The 26,692-nt window shown below is 55.2% G+C and overlaps 1 protein-coding gene across 1 annotated transcript; it reads left to right on the top strand.

The window, feature by feature from the left end:
* The first annotated feature begins 4,346 nt into the window (after nt 1-4,346).
* Nucleotides 4,347-9,023, top strand: LOC128831836 (neuropeptide Y receptor type 1-like). Its single transcript, XM_054018634.1, has 2 exons — nt 4,347-4,476; nt 6,035-9,023. The coding sequence occupies exon 2, from the start codon at nt 6,095-6,097 to the stop codon at nt 7,196-7,198; it is 1,104 nt and encodes a 367-aa protein (XP_053874609.1). The 5' UTR covers nt 4,347-4,476; nt 6,035-6,094; the 3' UTR covers nt 7,199-9,023.
* The last annotated feature ends 17,669 nt before the right edge of the window (nt 9,024-26,692 follow it).

Raw genomic sequence — 26,692 nt, 5'->3', positions numbered from 1 at the left:
TGACCTCCTTGGTAAAGTGCCCCTCTTTGCAACGGTACCTGCCCTGTCTGTCAGAGGAGAACCACTGGGGCTGGACTGAGAATTGCTCCTACCCCAGGGTTTTGGTTCAGTGCCCCTGGAGAAGATCCGGCCAGCTTGCGGGTCACTGTCGCTAGGGAATAGGAATGTTACAGGAGCGAGTGGGGAGCTGAGCAGGAGCCGGGCGTTGTGCCAGGCACTGGGCACACACATGCACAGATGCACACACTTGTGCACACGCATCCACACGCATGCAGGCCCTGTCCCAGCGAGTTACCAGCTCAGCTCCCCAGCGGGCCTGGGCCCTGCACTGAGAGAACAGGAGCGGAGAGGCTGTAGTGCATCATGGGAGAGGTAGTCCGACGGGGGACACTGGCTTATGGAGGCAAACGGGGGCACCAGGCACCTGAACTACAGCTCCCATGAGGCACCACAGCAGCATGGCAGAATAGAACTATTTTGATATTCAACTTTTTGCTGGAAAAAAAGTTCTGCAGGGGAAAAGCCACATTCCCGACCATTTCTAGGGGACTTGCAAGCCATTTCCACGGGAGGGGACAGGGAGCTGCCCAGGGCCAGCTGGGACCCCCACATTTAGCACAGCTGGACTGGCAGGGGGCACATGCTGGGGGCAGCTCTCCTGGCTGCCTGCCCTGGGGGGCAAGGCACCAGTTCAGATTTTGGTGAGGGGGCAACTTTAACCGTGATTCCAGGGGCTACTTAGGCACACTTGAAAACTCTAGTTTTTTGGCAGAGAATTTAGCAATAAGCTGACAGGGGCCCTGGAGCTAATTCCAGTCTGAAAGACCCACTCAACTCTAACTCTAACATGTTCTGACATCTTGTGGCAAGTCACTTAAGGGACTGGTTAGATTTAAAATGTTAATGTCGATTCTTACTATATGCATCCGAAGAAGTGGGCTGTAGTCCATGAAAGCTTATGCTCTAATAAATTTGTTAGTCTCTAAGGTGCCACAAGTACTCCTGTTCTTTTTGCGGATTCTGACTTTGTTACTAACTCTGCGGAGAGAGAGACCCTGTAAGGACTCCTGGGTTCTATGTCAGCTCTGTGAGGGGAGTGGGGTCTAGTGGGTTACAGCATCGGGCAGATACATCTGGGTTCTATATAAGAACATAAGAGCGGCCGTACTGGGTCAGACCAAAGGTCCATCTACCCATAGGTGCCAACTTTCTCCGGCGCCGGTGGGTGCCCGTGCCCCTGGCCCCGCCCTAACTCCGCCTCCCTGCCCCTATTGGATCCCTTCCCCAAATCCCCACCCTGGCCCCGCCTCTTCCCTGTACCGCTTTCCCCCTCCACCCCCCCCGCCCCATGAATTAGCTGTTTCACGGGGCAAGCGCTGGGTAGGAGGGGGAAGAAGCAGGACATGGCAGCGCACTCATGGAGGAGGCGGAGGCTGAGGCGAGCTGGAGCAGGGGGGTGGTGTGGGGCCACGGGGACCTGCCAGTAGGTGCTGAGCAACCACCAATTTTTTTCTGGGGGTGCTCCAGCCCTGAAGCACCCACGGAGTCAGCGCCTATGCATCTACCCCAGTGTCCTGTCTTCCAACAGTGGCCAATGCCAGGTGTCCCAGAGGGAATGAACAGAACAGGGAATCATCAAGTGATCCATCCCTTGTCGCCCATTCTCTGCTTCTGGCAAGCAGAAGCTAGGGACATCATCCCTGCCCATCTGGCTAGTAGCCATTGATGGACCTATCCTCCATGAGCTTATCTAGTTCTTTTTTAAATCCTGTTATAGTCTTGGCCTGCACAACATCCTCTGGCAAGGAGTTCCACAGGTTGACTGCGTGTTGTCTGAAGAAATACTTCCTTTTGTTTGTTTTAAATCTGCTGCCTATTAATTTCACTGGGTGACCCCTAGTTCTTGGGCTATGTGAAGGAGTAAATAACACTTCCTCATTCAATGTTTCCACACCAGTCATGATTTTATAGACCTCTATCATATCCCCCCTTAGTTATCTCTTTTCCAAACTGAAAATTCCCAGTCTTATTAATCTCTCCTACTGAAGCCATTCCATACCCCTAATAATTTTTGTTGCCCTTTTCTGAACCTGTTCCAATTCCAATATATCTTTTTTGAGATGAGGCGACCACATCTGCACGCAGTATTCCAGATCTGGACGTACCATGGATTTATATAGAGGCAATATGATACTTTCTGTCCTATTATTCATCCCTTTCTTAATTATTCCCAACATTCTGTTTGCTTTTTTGACTGTCGCTGCACATTGAATGGATGTTTTCAGAGAACTCTCCACAATGACTCCAAGATCTCTTTCTTGAGTGGTAACAGCTAATTTAGACTCCGTCATTTTATATGTATAGTTGGGATTATATTTTCCAATGTGCGTTACTTTGCATTTATCAACATTGAATTTCATCTGCCATTTTGTTGCCAGGTCACCCTGTTTTATGAGATACTTTTGTAGCTCTTCGCAGTCTGCTTTGGACTTACCTATCTTGAGTAGTTTTGTATCATCTGCAAATTTTGCCACCTCACTGTTTACCCCTTTTCCAGATCATTTATGAATATGTTGAATAGGTCTGGTCCCAGAACAGACCCCTGGGGGACATCACTGTTTACCTCTCTCCATTCTGAAAACTGACCATTTATTCCTACCCTTTGTTTCCTGTCTTTTAACGGGAGTGCCTGGCAGTGCTTTCAGGATCATCTAAGGATCCTTAATTTAATTTAATGACAAGCCTTTTGTTATCTTAATCACCCTGCCTCTGTGTATAAACAAACTCCCAGCTGTACTTGTGTTCCCATAACCCAGCCTGCTTTCAAATCCCAGCTGTGACTTCCTGCCCCACGGCCTCCTCTCCGCTTCCCGTCTCTCCTGCCCACCAAGGAAAAGGAGTAAAGCAGAGAGGCTGCAAAGTGCCACTGGAAGTGCCAGGTAATGCGCTGTCCCGACGGGCGATGGGCGGTAGTTGCTGCTGGGTTTATGCCGTGGGGGGGTCTCTGCAGTTAGAGCCCACAGCAGCCAACCGTCCTGCAGTGCTGCATGAAAGGGGCTCAGTAGCGTCCTCAGCATTTTAAAGATGGGGAAACTGAGGCACAAATGGGCGACTTGTACAGGGGCAGATGATAAAAGAATCAGGACCAGAACCCAGGTGTCCTGACCCCTACCTCAGTGGCTGCTCACGCTGCCTCCTGCCCAGGCTGTTCGGGTGAGCAGGGGTTGGCCTGCAGCCAGCATCCCTCCTGGGCCCCTCCCCAAACCCGTGTGGGGCTGGGCCCTGGCACAGCCACGTCCGTCACTGAGGCCTAGGAACCTGCCCGGCGTCACGCTGGGGTCGGAGGCCGTCGCCACAGCCAGGCAGAGACCAGGCTCCTGGGCTGGGCTCGAACGTGGGCCACCCGACCCCCAGTGCCTGGGGCTAGGGAGCCGTGGCGCCCACCCTGGGCACCACCCCCTACTGCAAACAGGCCCCTCCCTGTCCCAGGCAGGGGCCCAGCCCCACGGCTGCCCCTGCCAGCGCCTGGGCTACAGGGCTGGCTCTCTGGCAAGGGGGCTCTGCGCTGGGCGTCCAGGCCCGCTTGAAGCATGTGCTGGTGCCCCTTCCCCCAGGTCCCAGGGGCTTCTCCTCCCCCTGAGTGCAGCTGGGAGCCCACCCGTCCACGCGCTCCCTGCCACGTTCAGCCCCAGCCCAGCCTGCCCAGGGTCCCTGGCACCGCCCAACCCAGCCCAGGCCGCCTGCCCTGCTCCGTGGGGCCCCTGCTGGGTATTGGGGATCGGTCCCAGGGACCATACAGACAGGGGCTGAGCTGGCCCTGGTGAGCACCTCTCCACGGGTGTGTCACACCCGGCCACACTGCGCCCTGCTCCCCACAGGTCTAACAGGGGGCTGTGGGTCGGGACTGAGAAGCACAGGCAGAGTTGGGAGTGGGGAGGAGCCCAGGGCTGGGCTAGCAGGGGCTGTGGGTCGGGAGTGAGGGGCACCAGCAGAGCTGGGGAGTGGGGAGCCCAGGGCTAGAGTAACAGGGGGCTGCAGATCGGGAGTGAGGATCACCACAGGGCTGGAGTGGGGGAGCCCAGGGCTGCGGTAAAAGGGGGCTGTGGCTCAGGAGTGAAGGGCACTGGCAGGGCTGGGGGGAGCCTAGGGTCAGGGGAACAGGGGGCTGCAGTTCGGGAGTGAGGAGCAGCGCAGGGCTGCGGGGGGGGAGGCTCCTGCAGTTCACGTGTCTCCTCCCATCACTTCTCAGCCCCGCGGAGCCTCCCGCTGCCGGGGGATCCCGGCTGGTGCCACCCCCGGAGCCGCCCCCGCCCCGCAGAACCCCCCCGCCAGGCGGGGGCCGGGGCGTCTCCGCGCCGCCTTAAGACGGGCCGGGCCCCTCCCGCGCCAGCCGGGAGCGCAGCGGAGCCGCCAGCCCGGAGCGGGGCCAGACCCTGCCGCGCCGGACCGGACCGGACCGGACCCTGTCGGAGCCAGGTGAGGGGGCGGGTCTGTGCGGGGTGATGCCCGGGGGGGTCCCGGCCTGGGTCGCGCTGCACTGGCTCGATCCCGCGAGTACCGGCCCCGCTCGGCTCCACAGAAACACACACACCGCCCCCTCCCACACACACACCGCACCCCTCGCACACATCACCCCCCAGCCCCTCCACACACACACCGGTCCCCCTGCACACATCACCCCCCCCCCCCCACACACACACCATCTGGCTCCGCTCCCCACTGTGGGGTCCTTGTCTCCATGCCCCCTCCCCCCCACGTCGCAGGGCTCCCAGGGAGGGGCGGCAGCGAGGGGGGGGGGGATTTTGCTGCCTCACACTGTCCCTGTCACCCCCAGCCACCCGGTGGAGGGGCTGGCCCCACGGGCTGCCCCCAGGTATTGGCGGCCCAGGCTGCATAACCCCCTTCCTGCCATCGGAGGCCATCCAGCTCTGTCTGTCTGTCTGTCTGTCTATAGGGAGCTGGGGGGATGTCAGTCTGTCTGTCCCCCGGGGGCCCAGAGCCCCTGCCCGCCCCCACCCATTGCAGGTAGCTAGGCTCCCTCCTGGCACACGGCTCCGGCCGGGCAAAGCGCCCAAGGGAGATGCCATGTGACAGCAGCGTGGGGGCTCTCCTGGCACCATCTGGGGCTCCACTCCCTCCCCCTGCGAATGGTTTAACTTGCTGGGCATCCCCCTTCCAGCGATCCCCTAAATCAGCCCCCCAGCCTCCTGCGCTGCCTGCTGGGCATTCCCTCCCTGCCCCGCTGGGCCCCGCCTCCCCCACTGCCTCCCACTCACCCCTCAGCACCCCTGCAGGCTGGGGCACGCAGGGGGCCCTGGGTACATGATGGGGTGGGCACTGCTCAGGCGCCTGGGAGCAGACGGGGCTCAGGCATAGGGGGCAGGAGGCTTGGCAGAGCCAAGCAAGGATCTGAGCTGCTGGGATGCCTGGGGGCATCAGAAATGGCTCCGGGGGGGCTGGGAGTGGCTCAGGTATGTGAAAGGCGCCGGGAGTGGCTTGGACCTGGGGTGGGGGCTGGGCATTGATCAGGCACATGCAGGGCCGGCTTTAGGCCAATTCCACCAATTCCCTCAAATCGGGCCCCGTGCCTAAGAGGGCCCCGCACCCAGTGGCAGGGCCACCCAGAGTGGGGGGCAAGTGGCAGAGAATCCCTTCCCTGGCTAGAGGCGCCTTTTTAATTTTTACTCACCCGGCGGCGCTCCGGGTCTTTGGCGGCGGGTCCTTCACTCGCTCCGGGTCTTTAGCGGCACTTTGGCGGCGGGTCCTTCAGTGCCGCCAAAGACCAGGAGTGAGTGAAGGACCCGCTGCCAAAGACTAGGAGCGCGGCCCAGTGAGTACAAGCCTCATGTGTTTTTTTTTTACGTGTTTTTTTTTAGTCATCCCTACCGGGGCCCCGTCAAAACTGTTCGAATCGGGCCCCGCATTTCCTAAAGCCGGCCCTGGGCACATGGTGGCATGTGGGCGAGCCAGATGCCCACATGGTGAAACGCCCACGTGCCACCCTCCCCAGCTCTTGTTCCCTGTCTTGGCCTAGGCTGAGGACGCTGTGAGCAGAGTGTCCTGCCCCCGGCGCAGCCCCAGCCAGGAGCAGAGGATGGACGAGCTGCTGAAGCTCATGTACCTGAACGTCTCGGAACGGCTGAGCCTGCCCTGGGAGCAGGCCGGGCCATGCGGCCCCTCGGTGGGGAACAGCACCATCCTGATTGTGGCCTACAGCGCCCTGCTGGCTGTGGGGCTGGTGGGGAACCTGGGCCTGGTCTGCGTCATCGCCCGGCACAAGGAGATGAGGAACGTCACCAGCATCTTCATAGCCAACCTGGCCTGCTCCGACCTGCTGATGAGCGTGGTGTGCCTGCCCGTCACCGTCATCTACACGCTCATGGACCGTTGGGTGCTGGGCGAGTTCCTGTGCAAGGCCAGCCCCTTCGCGCAGTGCGTCTCCGTCACCGTCTCCATCCTCTCGCTGGCCTGGATTGCGCTGGAGCGGCACCAGCTCATCATCAACCCCACTGGGTGGAAGCCGGGGGCCACCCATGCCTACCTGGCTGTGAGCGTCACCTGGCTGGTGTCGGGCTGTGTCTCCCTGCCCTTCCTCGCCTTCAGCGTCCTGACGGACGAGCCCTTCCGCAACCTCAGCCTGCCCTTCGACGCCTTTGCCGGCCACCTGGTGTGCGTGGAGAAGTGGCCGTCGGACGGGCACCGCCTGGCCTATACCACCGGGCTGCTGCTCGGCCAGTACTGCCTGCCCCTGCTGCTCATCCTGGCCTGCTACTGCCGCATCTTCCTGCGCCTGCGCCGCCGGCGGGATGTTTTGGAGCGACCCCCGCACGGTTCCCGCGCCGCCAGCCACCGGCGGGTCAGCGTCATGCTGGCCTGCCTCGTCGCCGCCTTCGCCGTGTGCTGGCTGCCCCTGACCGTCTTCAACGCCCTGTACGACTGGGCCCACGAGACCATCTCCGGCTGCTACCATGACCTGCTCTTCTCCCTCTGCCACCTGGCGGCCATGGCCTCCACCTGCATCAACCCTGTCCTCTACGGCTTCCTGAACACCAACTTCCAGCAGGAGCTCAAAGCCCTTCTCCACCGCTGCAGCTGCGCTGCGGAGACGGACACGTACGAGAGCGTCCCCATGTCCACCGTCAGCACTGAGGTCTCCAAGGCCTCATTGCACAGCGGGGGGGTCGCCACCGACGCCTGACGGGCGGCTGCTCCCAGCGCCTGGTGCCAGGAGCAGAACCCGCCATAGCCTCGCCCGGCGTGTGAGGGGATACTGCTCTCTCGTATGTACTTTCTGCAAATCTAGGGCAGCCCCCCGCCCCTCCCTTGGGCACAGCTCAGATCCGGAGGGAGCCTGGGAGTGAGCTCTGGGGAACCCCAAAGAAACCAGCCAGAGCATGGACACGGGAAGTCCCTGGGTTCTGAGCCTGGCTCTGACACACATTCCCCCTGAGCCACTCACTCAGGCTCCAATTTTCAGCCTGGAGATTTTCAGAGCAGCCGGGGGCACCCCCTGGAATGGAGGAGCAGTGGGTGTCTGACTGCCCCAGATAGCCCAGCGCTGGTGCCTCGTTCTAACCCCATAGATCGGGTCCTGGCTGGGTTTGCCAAAGGGCTTCGCTGCTGGGGCTTAGCACCTGTGAAAATCAGGCGCTGAACTCTGGAGTGAGGCGTCTAACGTGAGGCATCAGCCTAGAGATTTTTGGCCTTCATCTCTCTGCCTCCGTTTCCCCCGACGAGGCACATAACACTTTGCCATCGCAGCTCGGGAAGGGCGTGGCGGGGTGAAATGGACACACTTGGAACATCAGCGGCTCTGTAATAGGGTTAAGCATCATTATCACATTGGAAATGTCCCTGCTTGTTGGTTTTCAAAGGCGGGACAACCCCCGCCTCCATGCGCAGATGGTGGGTGCATTGCCAGGCTGGGTGATTCAATGTGCAGTCGGTGGTTAGATCTGCAGCTACGGGAGGCAAACACAAATTATTCCAGGTGCATTTAAAGAACATCTTGAATCTGTCTATTGTATCGTAGGCATTCTTGCCAGGCGCATTGATTGCCATGGTATCTGAGCACCGTCACACCGAACTACCCAGCAGCACATGCGAGCAGCTGACTTGTGCAAGAAAATCGCCATTTTCATGTGTAACTGGGGCATTAGCACCTACTTTGAGTCCTATGAAAATTCTGCTGTTTGCAAAACAATACACAGAGCCCTTGATTTCAGAGATTTGTGATGATCTCCTAAAACTCCTAAATGACCGATTTAAAACCAAAAAAAAAGAAAAGAAACCGACATTCCTTTAACTCGCTTGTTGGTATTTTGAAATGAAAAAAGATGCTGTCGGGATGGGCTATTAAAGGGGCGCTGTGGAGAGATGGGTCACTTGTTTTTCTGAAAGCAAAATCCCCTTATCTGTGACTCCGGTAGCACCTTAGATTATTCAACCTGAAAAAGAATTCCGAGATCTAATTTCCTTTTCACTGGTGAGTTTTGTGCTCCATTCTCCTTTCAGTCCCACCCGTTTTACCCAGTGACTGCACAGGTGATATTCCTGATTTACACCAACGTCCGGAAGTGGAGAATCACTCCCCTTACTGTATTTCCCGCCAGCTCACTCAGTCACTGGCACTAGTCGGTTTCTGAGCAGGGTCACTTTCTGGGGCTGCATGCTTGGGGCTAACAGGACAGAGGGACCTGGCCATTCGAACAGCTGTTCTTCTGGACACTTGTGAACAATCGTAAATCATTTTGAGTTTGCTTGATCCAATCCCAGGGGCTTAGCTAATAGGGTTCTTTTACCCTGATCGCGCCTACTCGTATTCTGTGCCTGTCTCTTGACGCAGTGATGAACATTGGCTCCCAGCTGGTGGGGTCAGGGGGTATTTTGGCAAACAGTCGATGTTTGTAACCAATTGATAAATATGTATCTTATCGAAATGCATAGACTGCTGCAGCTTTTCTAAGGCAAAGAACCGGGGATAATTCTTTGTAATAATAACCAAGAATAAACTGAACAAGCTGATGAAATGTGAGTAACTCCCTTTAACTGACACTCCCGGTGTGTCTTTTCTCCACAAACGGCCCCGTTTGACACGCGGTGTGAAAAGGAAAGTGGCCAGCTCTGGGTTTTTCCCTGCAGGCATCACTCAGGCTGTCACTGGCAGACGTTTGCAGTGAGGTAGCACCTAGAGCCAGTCCCGTGTTGGAGAGGCTGAGCCAGATCTGGGGTCCAGGTTAGAAAGCAGAGTGAGGAGGGTGAACGGGCCGAGCAGAGCCACCACATTATCTGAAGGCTGGAAAAGACCCTTGTGGGAAGAGCCGTGAAGCTCAGTCCAGTGAGCTGCTCAGGAGAGTGAGATTGGCTTCGTTAGGGCGCATCAAACCCGGGTTTCCAGAGGCTCTTGGAGCAGAGGAAGGCAGAACAAGCACCAGGCCGGACACATTCCAGTTGAAGTGGGGCACTGGGTGACACCAGCGAGGAGACTAGCCCTTGGCCTGAGCTCCCCCGGGCCATGGGGGAGTCTCTGTCTCCTGGTGGCTGCCCAGCCCGGCTGCCTTGCTGGAAGATGCACTGGGCTCAGTGCGGGGCACCGGGGGACGGTCTCTGGGCTAGCCAGGGTCAGGCTGGAGGAGCCGCTGGGAGTCGCCGAAGGGCCCAGGGTTGTGTGTGCTGGCCACGGTACAGACCCAGGCCTGATCTCCAGGGATTTCAATGGCAGAGACCACTGGGGAGCAGGGCTGGCCTTGGGGGGGTGGGCGCCATGGTTGGGGGGGGGCACCGTGTGGCAGTGCAGGGGGCGCGCTGCCCGGGTGGAGTCGAAGCTGCTCCTGGCTGGCAGGGGAGCACGGGGGGGGGGGGGGGTCTGGTTACATACGGATCCGGCTCCTCCCTCCCCGACCATCGTCTGCACCCCCAGGGGCTGTGAGGGCAGGGTGAGGAGAAACGCTGAGCGCTCAGTGCACCCAGGTCACTTTCCCCACCAGGGCGGCTGCTCTCCTGTCCTCACTTTACACAGCCCAGCCCTGATGTCGCTCCGCACCCCCCACACACAGGTGGTGCAGGATGGGGTGCCGGGATTAGGGGTGCAGGGGCCAGGGGCGCAGGTGGCGCAGTGCAGGGTTTAGGGGTGCAGGATGGGGGTGCAGGGGCTAGGGGTGCAGAATGGGGGCACAGGATGGGGTGCAGGGGGCTCAGTGCAGGGGCTGGGGCGCAGGGAGCGTAGTGCAGGGGCTAGGGGTGCAGGATGGGGTGATGTCACATGTCACCAGTTCTCCAATCACCATGGAGACCTCCAGGGCAGATAAGACACGAGCATCTCCCGGCACAACGCCAGCAGGGGCTGGGCGTGAGCGGAGTGGGGCTCGGCCTTCAGACCTGTCCCCCCTCCCCAGGCGACCTGCTCCCCCTCCCATTGCACCCCGGTTCTGGGGCTAGCCCGGGGGAGGGGGAGGACATATCGGTTACCTGCTGCTGCGATGGGCCTGAACCGGGAAAACCAGATTAGTGGGGATCCAAACTCTTCTCCCCACTGACCCCCCCAAACTCTCCCCAATGGTTTCCTTCCAAAACAGCCTGCTTCGCTTCCCAGGGGACCCTCTATCCCAGAATCCTTTGTGCCACAACCCCCTTGGACATTGCAGTCCTCAGTTTGTCCGGTTCCAAGTGCCAGAGACTGGCGCGTTGGACAGGCCCAAGCCAGGGCGAAGGCTGAGCCCAGAGCGCCAAACCGGGTGCCCTGGACAAATCTCTGCCCCCCTTTAAATGGCGCTTTGCATCCCTTCATTATAGTAACTTTAAACATGTAAAAGAAGACTGGTGTGTCTCTCTCCTTCTGCACGCCCTGCCTCCCCATCCCCCGCAGCATTTCAGCTCCTCCTCCCATTCCAGCAGCACTCAAGGTTGCTCCTTGCTTAGAGTTTTTTAAGTAGATTTGGAACAAAAAGAGTCCTGACAATGGTAGTGGGCCATTACCAGACGGAAATGGCAGAATTATTAATAAGAATGCAGAAAAGGCAGAAATGTTCCATAAATATTTCTGTTCTATATTTGGGGAAAGAACAGATGACGTAGTTATATTATATAAGACTCTTCCCATTCCACTAGTATCTCTGGAGGATGTTAAAGAGCAGCTACTAAAGCTAGACGTTTTAAAATCGTTTGGTCCAGATAATGTGCATCCAAGAGTTTGAAAGGAGCTGGCTGAGAGCTTGCTGGGCCATTAATGATGATTTTCAATAAGGCTTGGAGCACTGGGGAAGTTCCAGAAGACTGGAAGACAGCTAATATCGTGCTAGTATTTAAAAAGTGTAACAGGGATAACCCAGGTAATTATAGGCCTGGCAGTCTGACACCAATCCTGGGCAAGACAATGGAGTGGCTGATACAGGACTCAATAAGAATTAAGGGAGAGCAATATAATTAATGCCAATCCACATGGTTTTATGGAACATAGATCCTGTCAAAGTCATCTTTTGATGAGATTCCAAAATTGGTTGATAAAGGAAATCATGGTGCTGTAATATACCTAGACTTCTTGAGGCGTTCAACTGGGTCCCCCATGACATTTTGATTAAGAAATTAGAATGATATAAAATGACCACGGAACACACTGCATGGATTGAAAACTGGCTAAGTGACAGGTCCCAAAATATCATTGTACGCAGGGAATTGACATTGGCTGGGTGTTGCCAGTGGGAGCCCACAGGGATCAGTTCTTGGCCCTGCGCTATTTCACATTTTTCTCAATGGCCTGGAAGAAAATATAAACTCATCCCTGCTGAAGTTTGCCGACGAAACTGTCACGGAGTGCCGGGGAGTCAGGGCCCTGCACCCACCCCCCCCCCCCCGACTTCCTGCAATTCACCGTGACTCTCAGCCAGCCAGTAAAACAGAAGGGTTATTAGACGACAGAAACAGACTAAAACAGAGCTTGTAGGTACAGAGAACAGGACCCCTCAGTCAGGTCCATCTTGGGGGGTAGGGAGCCCAAACCCCGGTTCTGGGCCTCCCTCCATTTCCCCAGCTAGCTCCAAACTGAAACCCCCTGCAGCTGCCTTACCCAGCCCCTCCCCCCACCCCGGCTCCTCCTCCAGCCTTTGTCCAGTTTCCTGGGCAGAAGGTGTCACCTGGCCCCAACCCCCTCCTGGGCTCAGGTTACGTGCTCAGGTATCATCCCTCAAGTGAAGTCACCCCCCTGATATCCCACCACCATTCAGCACCAATGCAGATAGTCCCATTAAAACTCCCACACAACATTCCCAGGTCAAACCCCCCTACTCCATCACATCTCTCCCCCCTTCGAGACTGAACTGAGAGGGGTCACTCTGACCAGTGACCTGGGAAAGTTCAGGGCCCCCTCTCCGGGACAACGCATCCGCTATCACGTTGGCACTTCCCTTCACATGGACTATGTCCATATCGTAATCCTGCAGGAGCAGGCTCCACCTCAGGAGCTTGGCGTTGGCTCCTTTCATCTGGTGTAGCCAGGTCAGGGGAGAGTGGTCAGTGTATACAGTGAAGTGTCACCCAAATAGACATGGCAGTAGTTTCTTAAGGGCCCACACCATGGCCAGGCATTCCTTCTCCATGGCCACTAGTTCTGCTCCCGGGGTAGCAACTTCTTGCTCAAGTACATGATGGAGTGTCTTTCCCCTTTTTCATTAACCTGCATTAACACCGCATCCAGCGTCGGTGAACACCATAAAGGGCTTGTCAAAGTCTGGGTTTACCAAAACTGGGCCACTGACCAGAGCCTCCTTCAGCGCACACAGAGCCCTCTGGCACTGCTCGCTCCAGACCACCTTGTCTGGCTTTCCCTTCTTGCATAGCTCAGTGAGGGGGTGGCTATGGAGCTAAAGTGTGGCACAAATCTTCGATAATACCCCGCCATTCCAATAAGGGCTTGGACCTGCGTTTTGGTTTGGGGAGCGGGCCAGTCTCTGATCGCCTCCATGTTGGCTGGTTCTGGCTTTAGGCAGCCGCTCCCCACCCGGTGGCCCAGGTAAGATACTTCAGCCATCCTCACCCTGCACTTCTCAGCTTTTATGGTCAGCCCAGCCTCCTGGAGTCCGTCCAGCTTTAACCTGGGACACATGGTCCTCCCAGGTCTGGCTAAAGACACAGATGTCATCAATGTACACCACAGCAAAACTCTCCATCCCCCTCAGTAGTCGATCCAGCAGACACTGGAAGGTAGTCGGTGCTCCCTTGAGGCCGAAAGGCAGGGCCAGGAACTCATAGAGCCCCAGAGGGGTGATAAAGGCAGACTTCAGCCTGGCATCTGCATCCAGTGGCACTTGCCAGTAGCCCTTTGTAAGATCCATGGTGGTAAGGTACCAAGCTCCTCCCAGCTTGTCTAGGAGCTCGTCAGGCCTGGGCATGGGGTAGGCATCAGACACGGTGATGGCATTAAGCTTCTGATAGTCCACACAGAACCGTATTGACCCATCCTTTTTGGGGACCAGCACCACCGGCGAGGCCCAAGGGCTGGAAGACGGCTGGATCACCCCCAAAGCCAGCATGTCACTGACCTCTCTTTCCAGGTCCTGAGGGGTTTTCCCTGTGACTCAGAAGGGGGAGCATCTTATAGGAGGATGTGATCCTATCTCTACCCGGTGGACAATCAGATTAGTAAGTCCAGGCTGGTTGGAAAACAGCTGTCGGTACAAATGCAGCACCCCTCTGATCTCAGCTTGCTGGGCAGGGGTTAGCCGATCAGAGAGGGGAATTGTTTCCAGGGAGGAGCCAGCTCCTGTCTCAGGGAATAGATCTACTAAAGGGTCATCTCCCTGCTCTTCACAATGTCCACACACGGCCAACACCACATCTTCATCATATTAACATGGTACACCCGGTGGCGGAGTGCCCAGTTAGACAGTTCCACCACATAGTTTACCTCATTTAGTTGCTTGACAACCTTGAAAGGACCTTCCCAGGCGGCTTGTAGTTTGTTTTTTCTCACGGGGATGAGAACCATCACCCGGTCTCCGGTGGCATAGGCACGGACCCGTACCATGCAGTCATACCAGACCTTCTGCTTCCTCTGGGCTCTGGCCAGATTCTCCTTGGCCAAGCCCATGAGCTCAGCAAGGCTTTCTTGGTAGGTCAAGATATACTCCACAACTGATTCTCCATCAGGAGTGGCCTTCCCCTCGCATTTGTCCCTCATCAAGTCCAGGAGCCCCCTTATGCTTCTTCCATATAACAGTTCAAAAGGCGAAAACCCAGTAGACTCCTGGGGCACTTCCCTGTACGCGAACAGCAGGTGAGGTAAATACTTGTTCCCATACTGCGGGTGCTGGTTCCTAAAGCTTTTCAGCATCATCTTTAGAGTTCCACTGAACCTTTCCACCAGCCCGTTGGACTGGGGGTGATATGCTGAGGCCAGTTGCACCGGACCTCACATTTCTCCCACAAGCACCGGAGTAGGGCTGACATGAAGTTGGATCCTTGGTCTGTCAAGACTTCCTTGGGGAACCCCACTCAGCTGAAAATGGTCAACAGCGCATCTGTCACTGTGTCTGCTTCGATAGAAGACAAGGCCAATGCTTGTAGGCGCCAACTTTCTCTGGTGCCGGTGGGAGCCCGGGCCCCACCGCCCCTTTCCCCACCCCTGGCCCCACCCTGACTCCACCCCATCCCCGTCCCTGGCCCCGCCCCCCATTCCAACCCCATCCCCAAAGTCCCCACCCTAATTTGCTGCCTCCCTGCCCCTATTGGATCCCTTCCCCAAATCCCCACCCGGCCCCACCTCTTCCCCCAGCGCGCCGCATTCCCCCTCCTCTCCCCTCCCTCCCTGCCCTGCCAATCAGCTGTTTTGCGGAGCAAGCGCTGGGAGGGAAGGGGGAGAAGCAGGACGTGGCGGCGCGCTGGCGGCGGAGGCGGAGGTGAGCTGGAGCAGGGGGATGGGGTGGGGCTACGGGGAGCTGTTGGTGGGTGCTGAGCACCCACCAATTTTTTTCCATGGGTGCTCCAGCCCTAAAGCACCCATGGAGTCAGCACCTATGCCACCGCCTCGGGGTAGTGGGTGGCGAAATCTACCACCACCGGAATGTATTTCTTCCCCAACTGGGTCGTCTTGCTGAGAGGCCCCACTATGTCCACAGCCACCTTCTGAAAAGGCTCCTCTATGATGGGCAAAGGTCTCAAAGCTGCTTTCCCCTTGTCCCGGGCCTTCCCCACCCTCTGACAGGAGTCACAGGATCGGCAATACTGATGGACAGTATTAAAGACTCCAGGCCAGTAAAAGCTCTGTAGCAGCCTCTGCCTGGTGCGCCAGATTCCCTGGTGTCCTGAGAGAGGAATGTCATGGGCCAGGTACAGTAGCTTGCGGCAATACTTCTGGGGGACCACTAGCTGCCTCCGGATCCCCCACGACTCCACTTCCCCAGGGGAGCCCATTCTCAGTACAGGAACCCCTTCTCCCACAGGAACCTCTCCTGGCAGCCTCTCCCCATGGTCTGTACCACACAGAGGCCAGCAAGGTTCTTAGCTTCTGCAAGGAGGGATCTTTCTGCAACTCAGCCTGGAACTCAGCAGCTGGGGAAAGGATAGGGGCCTGCTCCCTCTCGCTGTGTGGGTCTGAAGCCGCAGACCCTCTGAGTCTTGTCCTTGGGCACTCCCTCCCCTCTGGGTTGGGGTCCTGTGCCTCCGGCAAGGTACCTTCCCCGAGGTCAGGGCATAGTGCCCCGCGCCAGTTCTGGCTACGGGTCACAACTAAGGTGTTCTGGGAGTTGCTTGGCCAATCCTCTAGGTCCCCCCCATCAACACCTCAGTGGACAAATGGTGGTGCACCCCCACTTCCTTGGGGCCCTCCTTTTGCCCCCCATTTCAGATGTACCCTCGCCATGGGCACCTTGAATGGGGTCCCGCCCACCCCCATCAGGATCAGGTAGGTGTCGGGCCTCACCTGATCTGGAGCTACCACCTCGGGCCGGGCCAGCATCACCTCCGCGCCCGTGTCCCAGTATCCATTGACCTTCCTCCCATCCACCTCTAGGGGAACAAGGCACTCACTCCGCAGGGACCGCCCCGCGTCCACCCTGTAAACGGAGAACCTGGTGTCTGGAGCATCCAGCCCCCCCGGGGAGCTGGTCTGGGAAACTCCTCCCTCCTGAGCCATTGGGAAGCTGTCAGCCCCCCCCAGCCTGGGAAGCCCGCCCCTCCTCTGGCTGGGTCCCTACCCAGTTAACCCTGTGAGGGTTTGTTTTGCTCAGTCTGTCTTTGAGCTTGGGGCACTGGATCCGTATGTGGCCTCTCTGGCCACAGTAATAGCAGCTCATGTTCTGTTGGTCCCCTCGAGCCGGTTGGTTGATCCTGATGCCGGTTGTTCCCCTTAATAGATTATCAGGGTTGGAAGGGACCTCAGGAGGTATCTAGTCCAACCCCCTGCTCAAAGCAGGACCAATCCCCAGATAGATTTTTACCCATGTTCCCTAAATGGCCCCCTCAAGGATTGAACTCACAACTCTGGGTTTAGCAGGCCAATGCTCAAACCACTGAGCTATCCCTCCCCCGTTCTCCACATTCCACCTTTGGGGGGTCCCAGGGTGACTCTCTCTCTGCAACATGGTGGGCTTACTATTTAGGGACTTCTCTGTTCCACCCCCTGACCGGCTGTCCACAAACTCATCGGCCAGCTGCCCTGCACTCTGCAGGTCCTCTGGCTTTTTGTCCACCAACCATATCCTCAGGTCGGATGGGTAATGTGCATACAGGTGCTCCAGTACAATCAGTTTAAGCATGTCCTCCTTAGTCTGGGCCCCATCTTCCTCAATTGTGGACATGTCCCTCCGTTTGGAGGATTAGTTCCAGATATGTGGTCTCAGGGGTTTTATGCTGACTCCGGAACTTCTTCCGGTACGCTTCGGGAGTCAGCCCAAACTTGTGTAGCAGGACCTTTTTGAATAGTTCATAGTCCCCTGCCATCACCCCTTCCATTCGGCTGTAGATCCCCACAGCTTTGGGGTCCAGTAAGGGGGTGAGAAACCGGAGCCTGTCTGCAGGGTCAACCCTGTGCAGCTCATAGGCCTTCTCAAAGGCAATCAGGAATTCATCTATGTCCTCCCCTTCCTTAAACTGGGACAGGATGCGCTTATCAAAGCTCCATGTAATCCTGGGTTCCCCCTCACTCACTGCAGCAGGGGGCTTTCTGCTCCTCAGCCTTGCCAACTCCAGTTCATGTTGCCGCTGTTTCTCCCAATCCTCCAGCTCCAGCTCTTTCAGTTTTATCTCCCTCTCCCATTCCAGTCGCCTCAGCTCCAGCGATGGGGAGCTCCACTGGGAGGATCCCCTGCTGGCTGCGGGGGTCATGGTGCCCTCGGTGTTTGCTGGGTTCCTTCCAGCCCCTCCCCTAGCCATAGGTAGGAGGGGCCTTGGGATGCCCTCAGCAGCAGTCTGACCCCTCCCAGCCGGGACAGACACTGGTGCCTGAACTGCATCTGCTGGACTGCTTCCCTCAGGGACAGGGATCAGCTCCTCCGAGTGATCCTCCTCCTCCAGCTGGCCCATCAGCTGTTCTTTGGTGAGCTTTCCAATACTGTTATGCTTATAAGAAGCACACGGGATCTTTTTCAGGGGAAAAGACAATACACCGTGTTTATTGGAAATACAACAATTAGCATATGCATTCAATCACACCACACACACACACACACACACACACTGTCCCGCCAGTCGATGTTATAATTACCAGACCAGAGTCCGGATCAACCTAGTGGCCAGTAGGGAGGAGCCGGGTTCCGTCAGTCACGACACAATGCTCTGGGGAAGTCTTGGCAGGATGAACCCGAAGTTTCATGGCAAGGCACCTTGCTTATATAGTGATTTTCCTTCATTGGGACCAATGAGTTTTGCACCATCATGCTGTAATCAATTGTTGTTTGACGAGTGCTTGTTTTCTGAAATTGTCCTTCTCATCCTTTATCACAGCTCTCTCGTCCCCATTGATAGGTGCCTGTCTCATCTTTAGAGTCGTCAGTCTGCCCACCTCTGGCATCACAATAGGGGCGTGTTGCAGCCTCCTGGTGCCCTTGTGTCTGTCTCTGGTTCCTCCCTCATACATCTGGCTCAGCGATGGTCTTCACACGTCTCTCTTAACACACATTCCTCGTTCACACAGAGCACAGAATGCATTTACACAGAACAGTTTGAACAGGAACATCAAGTTGCAATGCACAAGAAAACAATCACGTCATTTTTCTACTTATTTTAAAATGCTAAACTTACAACGAAATAGTGACCTTAAAACGTCTGTTACTGCCTTGAAATCAGCCCAGAAACATTCTGGCTGATGCATCTTTACCAAATGGCCCATTAGGCCATTCCTTTCTGCTATTCAAAAAGGGTTGCTGGCAGGATATGATCAAAGCATACACCAGTATATTTAATACATGCTACATTATTATCTCATTATTCTTTATCCTTCATTCTAAATCATACAAAATACAAACATAAAATCCTACTACTACAATGCGCAGCCCTCTCTGTTTGCACAGCTCGACCAGGTCCTTCTTAAGGCGATGGTTATACATCTTCCCACTGTTCCCAAGTGGCTGTGGACTCACAGGCCTGTGTGCTCTCAGCTCCCCATGGTTTCCAGGAAGAACCCCTAGTGTGCCAGCCCTTCTCCAGGTCACCACTTCTCTCCCAGGGTCAAGCTGCAGACTCCTCCACCCCCCGAAACTGCTCTTCTCTGAGCCTTCAGCATGCCTGGTCCTCATTAATGCCCCTTTGTTTTACTGCTCCCCAGTCACTTACTGCAGGAAGCACCAACCACGGGGTGTAGTACATCCCACCACTGCCACCAGTTGTCAGGGCTGATGAGAGTGGGGGGAAACCGATACAAATTACCGGGGCCCAGCGATTCGGAAGGGGGCCCGGGGCCCGGCTTCCCCCCATCTCGTCAGCCCTGTTTAGCAGGTCTGCCCTTGCTAGGGGGCCCGAAAACATTTTTTCACTGGGGCCCAAACCCGCTCTTGGCAGCCCTGCCAGTTGTCATGGAGTGTGGGGGAATCAGAGCCCTGCACCCCCTACTTCCTGCGATTCACCGTGACTCTCAGCCAGCCAGTAAAACAGAGGTTTATTCATAGAATCATAGAATCATAGAATATCAGAGTTGGAAGGGACCTCAAGAGGTCATCTAGTCCAACCCCCTGCTCAAAGCAGGACCAATTCCCAGCTAAATCATCCCAGCCAGGGCTTTGTCAAGCCGGGCCTTAAAAACCTCCAAGGAAGGAGACTCCACCACCTCCGTAGGTAACACATTCCAGTGTTTCACCACCCTCCTAGTGAAATAGTTTTTCCTGATATCCAACCTGGACCTCCCCCACTGCAACTTGAGACCATTGCTCCTTGTTCTGTCATCTGCCACCACTGAGAACAGCTGAGCTCCATCCTCTTTGGAACCCCTCTTCAGGTAGTTGAAGGCTGCTATCAAATCCCCCCTCATTCTTCTCTTCTGGAGACTAAACAATCCCAGTTCTCTCAGCCTCTCCTCATAAGTCATGTGCTCCAGACCCCTAATCATTTTTGTTGCCCTCCGCTGGACTCTTTCCAATTTTTCCACATCCTTCTTGTAGTGTGGGGCCCAAAACTGGACACAGTATTCCAGATGAGGCCTCACCAATGTTGAATAAAGGGGAACGATCACGTTCCTCGATCTGCTGGCAATGCCCCTACTTATACAGCCCAAAATGCTGTTAGCCTTCTTGGCAACAAGAGCACACTGTTGACTCATATCCAGCTTCTCGTCCACTGTGACCCCTAGGTCCTTTTCTGCAGAACTGCTACCTAGCCATTCGGTCCCTAGTCTGTAGCAGTGCATGGGATTCTTCTGTCCTAAGTGCAGGACTCTGCACTTGTTCTTGTTGAACCTCATCAGGTTTTTTTCTGCCCAATCCTTTAATTTGTCTAGGTCCCTCTGTATCCGATCCCTACCCTCTAGATTCATAGATTCTAGGACTGGAAGGGACCTCGAGAGGTCATCGAGTCCAGTCCCCTGCCCGCATGGCAGGACCAAATACTGCCTAGACCATCCCTAATAGACATTTATCTAACCTACTCTTAAATATCTCCAGAGACGGAGATTCCACAACCTCCCTAGGCAATTTGTTCCAGTGTTTAACCACCCTGACAGTTAGGAACTTTTTCCTAATGTCCAATCTAGACCTCCCTTGCTGCAGTTTAAACCCATTGTTTCTGGTTCTATCCTTAGAGGCTAAGGTGAACAAGTTCTCTCCCTCCTCCTTATGACACCCTTTTATTAGATGACAGGAACACGGTCTAAAACAGAGCTTGTAGGTATAGAGAATAGGACCCCTCAGTCAGGTCCATCTTGGGGGGTAGGGAGCCAGACCCCGATTCTGGGCCTTCTTCCATTTCCCCAGCCAGCTCCAAACTGAAACCTCCTCCAGCAGTCTCACCCAGCCACACACCCCAGCTCCTCCTCCAGCCTTTGTCCAGTTTCCGGGGCAGAAGGTGTCACCTGGCCCCAACCCCCTCCTGGGCTCAGGTTACGTGCTCAAGTATCATCCCTCAAGTGAAGTCACACCCTTATATCCCACCACCATCCAGCACCAATGCAGACAGTCCCAGTGAAACTCCCACACAACATTCCCAGGTCCCTGCTCCACACACACAAAAGCTGGGGGGAGTGTAAGAAATGAAGAGGCCAGGTCACTGCTACCGAGAGACTGGGATTGGCTGGTAAGCTGAGTGCAAGCAAACAGTAAGTATAAATGTGTGTGTCTAGGAACAATGCCTAGGCCTGGGTGCTCTGCCCGGGGAAGCAGCGACTCTGAAAAAGTTTTGGGGGCCTGGTGGGTGATCAGCTGAACTTGAGCTCCCAGTGTGATGCAGGGGCCAAAAGAGCTAATGCGATCCTGGGATGGGTAAACGAGGGACTCTCAGGTAGGAGCAGGGCGATGATTTCACCACTGTATTCGGCACTGGTGTGACTGCAGCTGGGATTGCCTGCCCAGTTCTGTGCCCAGTTCTGGAGGGGGGTGGATAAATTGGAGAGGGGGCAGAGAAGAGCGACTAAAGGATTAGAAAACCTGCTGCAGAGCGACAGACCCCAGGCGCTCACGCTCTTTAGTTTCACACAGAGAAGGCCAAGGGGGGACTTGATCCCAGTCTGTCAGTACCTACCCAGAGGGGCTGGGCCTCCCCAGACCCCGGCACATCCTTGGGAGGGGAGAATGTGGGGACAACAGGTCCCCCCGAAGCCATAATCCTCTCCAGTCCCCCAGCCACACACCCCCAACCCACCCCAGTGAATAGTCCTTCTTCCACCTAACCTGAACCCCCAACCTTCTCCCTCTCCACAGCCCCAAACCCCTCCCCAGTCCCCCCATCCCCACATTCTCCTGGCCCCCCAACCCCAGGGTCTGCTGCCCAACACCACACACCCCTCGATGGCGAGGCCGGATCCCCCCAACGGGGCTGCAGCTCAGCCTCTGAGCCCATCAAGGGCTGGGTCAAACTCACAGGGCCTGGCAAGGCTGCCCAGAGGGGGCCTAAAGAGGCAGTTTGTCCCAGGCCCCCCAGTCGAGTGGGCTCCCAAAGTGACAGGGGGCAGTTGGGCCCCATTGAGCCAGTGTTGCAGCCTGGTGCGTGGTGCGTTTACAGCTGGCCGTATTAAAACCCATATTGTCTGCTTGTGCCCAGCTTACCAAGCGATCCAGATGGCTCCGTGTCAGTGACCTGTCCTCGACATCAGTCACCACTGCCCCAAACTTTGTGTCTTCTGCAGCCTTCAGCAGGGATGAGTTTATGTTTTCTTCTGGGTCATTGTTAAAGATGTTAAATAGTGGAGTGCCGAGAACCAATCCCTGCGGGCCCCCACTAGAAACCCACCGGACGATTGGAAAAAGGCAAATATAGTGCCCATATTTTAAAAAGGGAAGAAAAAGAACCCGGGGAACTACAGACCGGTCAGCCTCACCTCAGTCCCCAGCAAAATCATGGAGCAGGTCCTCAAGGAATCCATTTTGAAGTACTTGGAGGAGAGGAAGGTGATCAGGAACAGTCAACATAGATTCACCAAAGGCAAGTCATGCCTGACCAATCTGATTGCCTTCTATGATGAGATAACTGGCTCTGTGGATACGGGGAAAGTGGTGGATGTGATATATCTTGACTTTAGCAAAGCTTTTGATACTGTCTCCCACAGTATTCTTGCCGGCAAGTTAAAGAAGTATGGGCTGGATGAATGGACTATAAGATGGATAGAAAGCTGGCTAAATCATCAGGCTCAAGGGGTAGTGATCAATGGCTCGATGTGTAGCGGAATCTCGATATCAAGCGGAGTGCCCCAGGGGTCGATCTTGGGGCCGGTTTTGTTCAATATCTTTATTAATGATCTGGAGGATGGGATAAATTGCACCCTCAGCAAGTTCGCAGATGACACTAAGCTGTGGGGAAAGATAGATACGCTGGAAGTTAGGGATAGAGTCCAGAGTGACCTAGACAAATTGGAGGATCGGGCCAAAAGAAATCTGATGAGGTTCAACAAGGACAAGTGCAGAGTCCTGCACTTAGGATGGAAGAATCCCATGTACTGCTACAGACTAGAGACCGAGTGGTTAGGCAGCAGTTCTGCAGAAAAGGACCTAGGAGTTACAGTGGACGAGAAGCTGGATATGAATCAGCAGTGTGCCCTTGTTGCCAAGAAGGCTAATGACATATTGGGCTGTATTAGTAGGAGCATTGCCAGCAGATCGAGGGACGTGATCATTCCCCTCTATTCGGCACTGGTGAGGCCACATCTGGAGTACTGTGCCCAGTTTTGGTCCCCCCACTACAGAAGGGATGTGGAGAAATTGGAAAGAGTCCAGTGCAGGGCAACGAAAATGATCAGGGGGCTGGAGCACATGACTTATGAGGAGAGGCTGAGGGAACTGGGGTTATTTAGTCTGCAGAAGAGAAGAGTAAGGGGGGATTTGATAGCAGCCTTCAACTACCTGAAGGGGGGTTCCAAAGAGGATGGAGCTCGGCTGTTCTCAGCAGTGGCAGATGACAGAACAAGGAGCAATGCAGAGGCGCCGACTCGTGGGTGCTCCCATGGGGAAAAATTAGCAAGTGCAGCCAAGCTCCCCCCACCCCATCCTGCTCCCTTGAGCGTGCCGCATCCCCGCTCCTCCCCCTCCCTCCCAGCACTTCCCGCTGCCCTTCTGCCTAACAGCTGTTTGGCGGCGCTTTGGACTTTCCAGGAGGGAGGGGGAGGAGTGGGGACGCAGTGCGCTCAGGAGGAGGCGGGGCAGGGACTGGGGAGGGTGACAAGCACCCACCGAGCAAAGGGGAAGTTGATGCCTATTGAGCAATGGTCTCAAATTGCAGTGGGGGCGGTTTAGGCTGGATATCAGGAAACACTATTTCACTAGGAGGGTGGTGAAGCACTGGAATGGGTTCCCTAGGGAGATGGTGGAATCTCCATCCTTAGAGGTTTTTAAGGTCAGGCTTGACAAAGCCCTGGCTGGGATGATTTAGTTGGTTGGTCCTGCTTTGAGCGGGGGGTTGGACTAGATGACCTCCTGAGGTCCCTTCCAATCCTGATATTCTATGATTCTATGACACTCTGTGCTACGGGGAACCCCCTGAACCCCCATGTTCATCTTTGTAAAATGATTGTGTGGTATCCAATGCAAAGTTTGTCATGTCAGGTGTCTTCAGAAGGCTCATGATGTACTGAGCATTGTTGTTATAGTGATGTTATAGGTTGTAATGTCATGTATCTAGTTATGAGGCTGAAAATGTGTCCTCATGGCTTAAAACAACCCCAGGCAAAACTCTCCAAGAGCAGAGGGGCAGTTCACACCTCATCAGGGCATGTATGGGACAAACCCAGCCCAGCCTGGCAGGAACAAACGACACTGACCTAGATAGCAACAAAGGATCTGTTGGACTCTCCAGTGAGTCACCCCCTTCCCTTGGTAAGTCAGGGACTGTGATGAGGTAATGCTCACCTGACTCTGAAGGGGGGGGCAAAGCCAAGAGGGAAGAAAGGACATGATAAAAGGGAGAGACTTTTGCCATGCTCTCACTCTCTTCCACCTCCATCTACAGACACCACCACCAAGCGACTGAAGCGCTGATCAAAGGGGGGGAGAGCCTGACTGAAAAGTAACCAGCCAGCCTGTAATGAGAAGCATCTAAATTTGTAAGGGCATTGAAAGTGTTAATATCAGCTTAAGTATCAGAGGAGTAGCCGTGTTAGTCTGGATCTATAAAAAACGACAGATCTGTGGCACCTTATAGACTAACAGACGTATTGGAGCATAAGCTTTCGTGGGTGAATACCCACTTCCTCAGATGCATGTAGTGGAAATATCCAGAGGCAGGTATAAATATTCAGGCAAGAATCAGTCTGGAGATAATGAGGTTAGTTCAATCATGGAGGATGAGGCCCTCTTCTAGCAGTTGAGGTATGAACACCAAGGGAGGAGAAACTGCTTCTGTAGTTGGATAGCCATTCACAGTCTTTGTTTAATTCTGAGCTGATGGTGTCAAATTTGCAAATGAACTGAAGTTCAGCAGTTTCTCTTTGGAGTCTGGGCCTGAAGTTTTTTTGCTGTAAGATGGCTACCTTTACATCCGCTATTGTGTGGCCAGGGAGGTTGAAATGTTCTCCTACAGGTTTTTGAATATTGAGATTCCTAATATCTGATTTCTGTCCATTTATCCTTTTACGTAGGGACTGTCCACTTTGGCCGATGTACATAGCAGAGGGGCATTGCTGGCACATGATGGCGTATATTACATTGGTGGATGTGCAGGTGAATGAACCGGTGTTGTTGTGGCTGATCTGGTTAGGACCTGTGATGGTGTCGCTGGTGTAGATATGTGGGCAGAGTTGGCATCGAGGTTTGTTGTACGGATTGGTTCCTGTTGTGACGTTATTGATATAATCTGGGACCATATAGAACATGGTTGCAAACAAAGTCCTGTAGTGGCACCAAATCTTGTATAAAGGGGGTCAAATGAGGTGTCTAAGACAAGGTTATGGTTTACTGGGTATAATTATGCTGTCTATATGTGTGTATCAATTTTGTAGTTGAAGTTATAAATATTGGCTCTAAACTGTCTGTATTTCAAACTTATGCTATGCTTCTGGGAGACATCCCAGACAAGTTGGTGTTAGTTCTGCCTAGCCTGCTTGATGGCCCATTAAGGACCATCAGCTATACAATGGACCCATTAAGAGAAGGCAGATACACCTTGTAACTAAGCAAAGTATGCAGGGACTGGCCCATGTGACTCCAGACTCCATTTTGCTGTAATTTTCCACAGTAAGGACAAAGAGGTGTTCTTATACCTGGAAAGGACTATAAAAGGCTGATACCTCATCTCCATCTTGTTTTCAATCCTGCTTCATACCTCTGGAAGAACTTGGCTACAAACTGAAGCTCTGAAAATAGGACTGATGACCCATCCCAGCTGGGGATGTATTCCAGAGACTTGATTTTGAACCTGCAGTTTATTTCATCACTGCTACAAGCCTGAACCAAGAACTTTGCCATTACTGTATGGAATTGATTCCATTTATCCAATTCTAACTCTCATCTCTATCTTTTTCCTTTTATGAATAAACCTTTAGATTTTAGATCCTAAAGGATTGGCAACAGCGTGATTTGTGGGTAAGATCTGATTTGTATATTGACCTGGGTCTGGGGCTTGATCCTTTGGGACCAGGAGAACCATTTTTCTTTTACTGGGGTATTGGTTTCCATAACCATTTGTCCCCATAACGAGTGGCACTGGTGGTAATACTGGGAAACTGGAGTGTCTAAGGGAATTGCTTGTGTGACTTGTGGTTAGCCAGTGGGGTGAGACCAAAATCTTCACTATCTGGCTGGGTTGGGTTTGCCTTAGAGGTGGAAAAACCCCAGCTTGGGGATGTAACTGCCCTGTTTTAAGTGATTTGTCCTGAATTGGCACTCTCAGTTGGGTTCTGTCAGAACCAGCATCGTTACACCCCTCTGCATGGGGAGGCGCCAGGGGCCGTGAGTAGGCAGGGGGTTGTCCTGGGAGCCCAGACAGGGCAGGGAGCCTGCCAGGCTGTTCAGACGCCTTGAGCCCCATGCAGGCAGCCTGGCCTCCTACCGAACGAGTGGGGGCTGGGGGGTACATGGATCTCAGGGCCCTGCAGGAGGAACCCCCCCGGCTGCTCTATGGGGCGACGGGACGAGCCCCCTGCTCCAGCGCCCTGCTGCCGGCTCTGGTGTGGGTGGCATGGCGGGGGAAGAACTAGCTAGCATGTGTGTTCGGGTGGGAGACAGAGCCCCAGCTGGGGGACGCCCTGGGGAACGGCTTCTCCAGCTTGTAGCCTGCGCCACCAGCTCCCCCGCAACCCGCCCCCAGGGGCTCCTCTGGGCACATGGCCTGGGAGCCAGGTCAGTGCCCATAGGCGCAGCAGCCCACATGTAGCCCGGCACGTTACATGCCGTTGGTTACTGGCTGGCCCAGCTGGGCCCAGAGGGGCGCCGAGGAGCCGTGGCTGGTCGGGACGCAGCTGGGGCGGCAGCAAGGCTGCCCCCATGGCATGGCCAGGCCCAGGAGCCCCAGTTGGTGACAATGACCCACAGCCCATGTCCCCCCACACCTGCCCGGGCATCCGGCCCCTCCAAGGCCGGCGCAGCTGTGGGAGGAAGCGCCCGCTGCCAGCATCCCCCAGGCCAGGGCCAGGGCCGGG

This window comes from Malaclemys terrapin, chromosome 2 (genome assembly GCF_027887155.1).
Source record: "Malaclemys terrapin pileata isolate rMalTer1 chromosome 2, rMalTer1.hap1, whole genome shotgun sequence".
NCBI classification, from domain to species: Eukaryota; Metazoa; Chordata; order Testudines; family Emydidae; genus Malaclemys; species Malaclemys terrapin.
Note: the sequence above shows the minus strand (reverse complement) of the source record. Positions and strands in the feature narration are given on the sequence as shown.

Bases quoted from the DNA above. Each gene is read 5' to 3' on its own strand.
- LOC128831836 (XM_054018634.1), top strand. From the start codon at position 6,095: ATGGACGAGCTGCTGAAGCTCATGTACCTGAACGTCTCGGAACGGCTG.